Source organism: Corvus brachyrhynchos, unplaced genomic scaffold, assembly GCF_000691975.1.
Source record: "Corvus brachyrhynchos isolate BGI_N302 unplaced genomic scaffold, ASM69197v1 scaffold15, whole genome shotgun sequence".
NCBI lineage: Eukaryota > Metazoa > Chordata > Aves > Passeriformes > Corvidae > Corvus > Corvus brachyrhynchos.
The window spans coordinates 2,424,137-2,425,330 of record NW_008238349.1 but is presented as its reverse complement, the minus strand read 5'-3'; the positions used below and the strand labels follow the sequence as shown (position 1 = coordinate 2,425,330).

The 1,194-nt window shown below is 42.7% G+C and overlaps 1 protein-coding gene across 14 annotated transcripts in view; it reads left to right on the top strand.

Moving 5' to 3' along the window:
* GTF2I (general transcription factor IIi) overlaps positions 1-1,194 on the top strand; it is a 91,338-nt gene that overhangs the window by 54,323 nt on the left and 35,821 nt on the right. For 7 of the 14 annotated variants that reach the window (XM_017735306.1, XM_017735298.1, XM_017735307.1 and 4 more), the window contains exon 12: positions 1,001-1,003. The exons of the other annotated variants lie outside the window; for them this stretch is intronic. In XM_017735306.1, the coding sequence (XP_017590795.1) occupies positions 1,001-1,003 (3 nt within the window). The remainder of the gene's footprint in view (positions 1-1,000; positions 1,004-1,194) is intronic. 14 annotated transcript variants of the gene reach the window in all.

The window sequence follows — 1,194 nt, the reverse complement described above, 5'->3', positions numbered from 1 at the left end:
GGGATGTGAAAAGTACATCATGGTTAGGCTGCCTGTGTTCTGGGCACGTGGCTCTCCAGCCTGAGTCGGGTGCATTTCTAGGCAGGTTTTGCTAGCAGCAATGCTCTTTCTTGCAAATCCCATTAGTTTTGCTTTGAAGGTAGGTATCGCCATAGTTAAGGGTACCATTACATGCAATTCAGCAGCATTTCTCCTGATAAAGGAGAATAAAGTTCATTGCTCGTGCTGGCTGCACTATGAACTGAACTCATTTGAGTAGAGAAATCTAAGTACTTTGTTTTCCCCAGCATCATGCCCTGTGCTTTATTCCTGACCGTGAAGAGAGAGCGTGAGGAAGGGGAAGTGTGATAGGAAATGACCGAGACTCTGACTCTGCCTTGGTTTTGACTAGAATTTTATAAAGACCATACTTTATGTTCATGTCTAGTGAAACAACTCCTAATTCTTTCCTTTTGTTGTGCTTCGCATTTGCTAATTATCTACCCAGCACTCACTTGGAATTAGACCAAAACATCACACTCTGTATTCCATGAACTGGATGATGTATTTGACATAGTTCAAATATACTGCAGTTACTGCTGAATTTCTGCTGTACACCACATCATGTGAAGAGAAACCTTTGAAACAAAGATTCCTTTAGACCAGCTCCCAAAGCAATACCATGCTCCAGCTTAGAGAGACCTGAAAGAAGATCCTCTTCAAAATGCACAAGCGCAGCTTTACTGTGCCAGAGTAGCTAAAATATGTTCCTTCACACACTGCTGCCTAATCTTGGTATAGTTTCTGATACAATTAGCTTCACTTTCTCAGACTGTACTGCAGTTAAGTATAAATTGCTCTTTCTCCCACCAAGTGTTGATGAGCTAATCCTGTTTGTGTTGTTGGTGCACACTGCCCCAACAAAAGCATGGTGATCATGAATTTCCCTCCCATGTTTCACTGTTGGCCTTTCAGCCTGTGATGGAAAGCATTCTAGCGGAGCAACCATGAGTCTGTAGAGATGGTAAAGCAAATACATAACCTGTGGGGATCAGAGCCTTTGTTTATATTTTCAGTAATCCAGGGTAACAGAGGGGAAAATACTTATGATTGTATTAACCCTACAAAGCCAAGACTCTGGAACTTCCTTCTGTCATAGCACCAACTCTGCACTGCTGCACGCGCAGTTTAGCAAGTGTAATCCTCCCCTCCTTG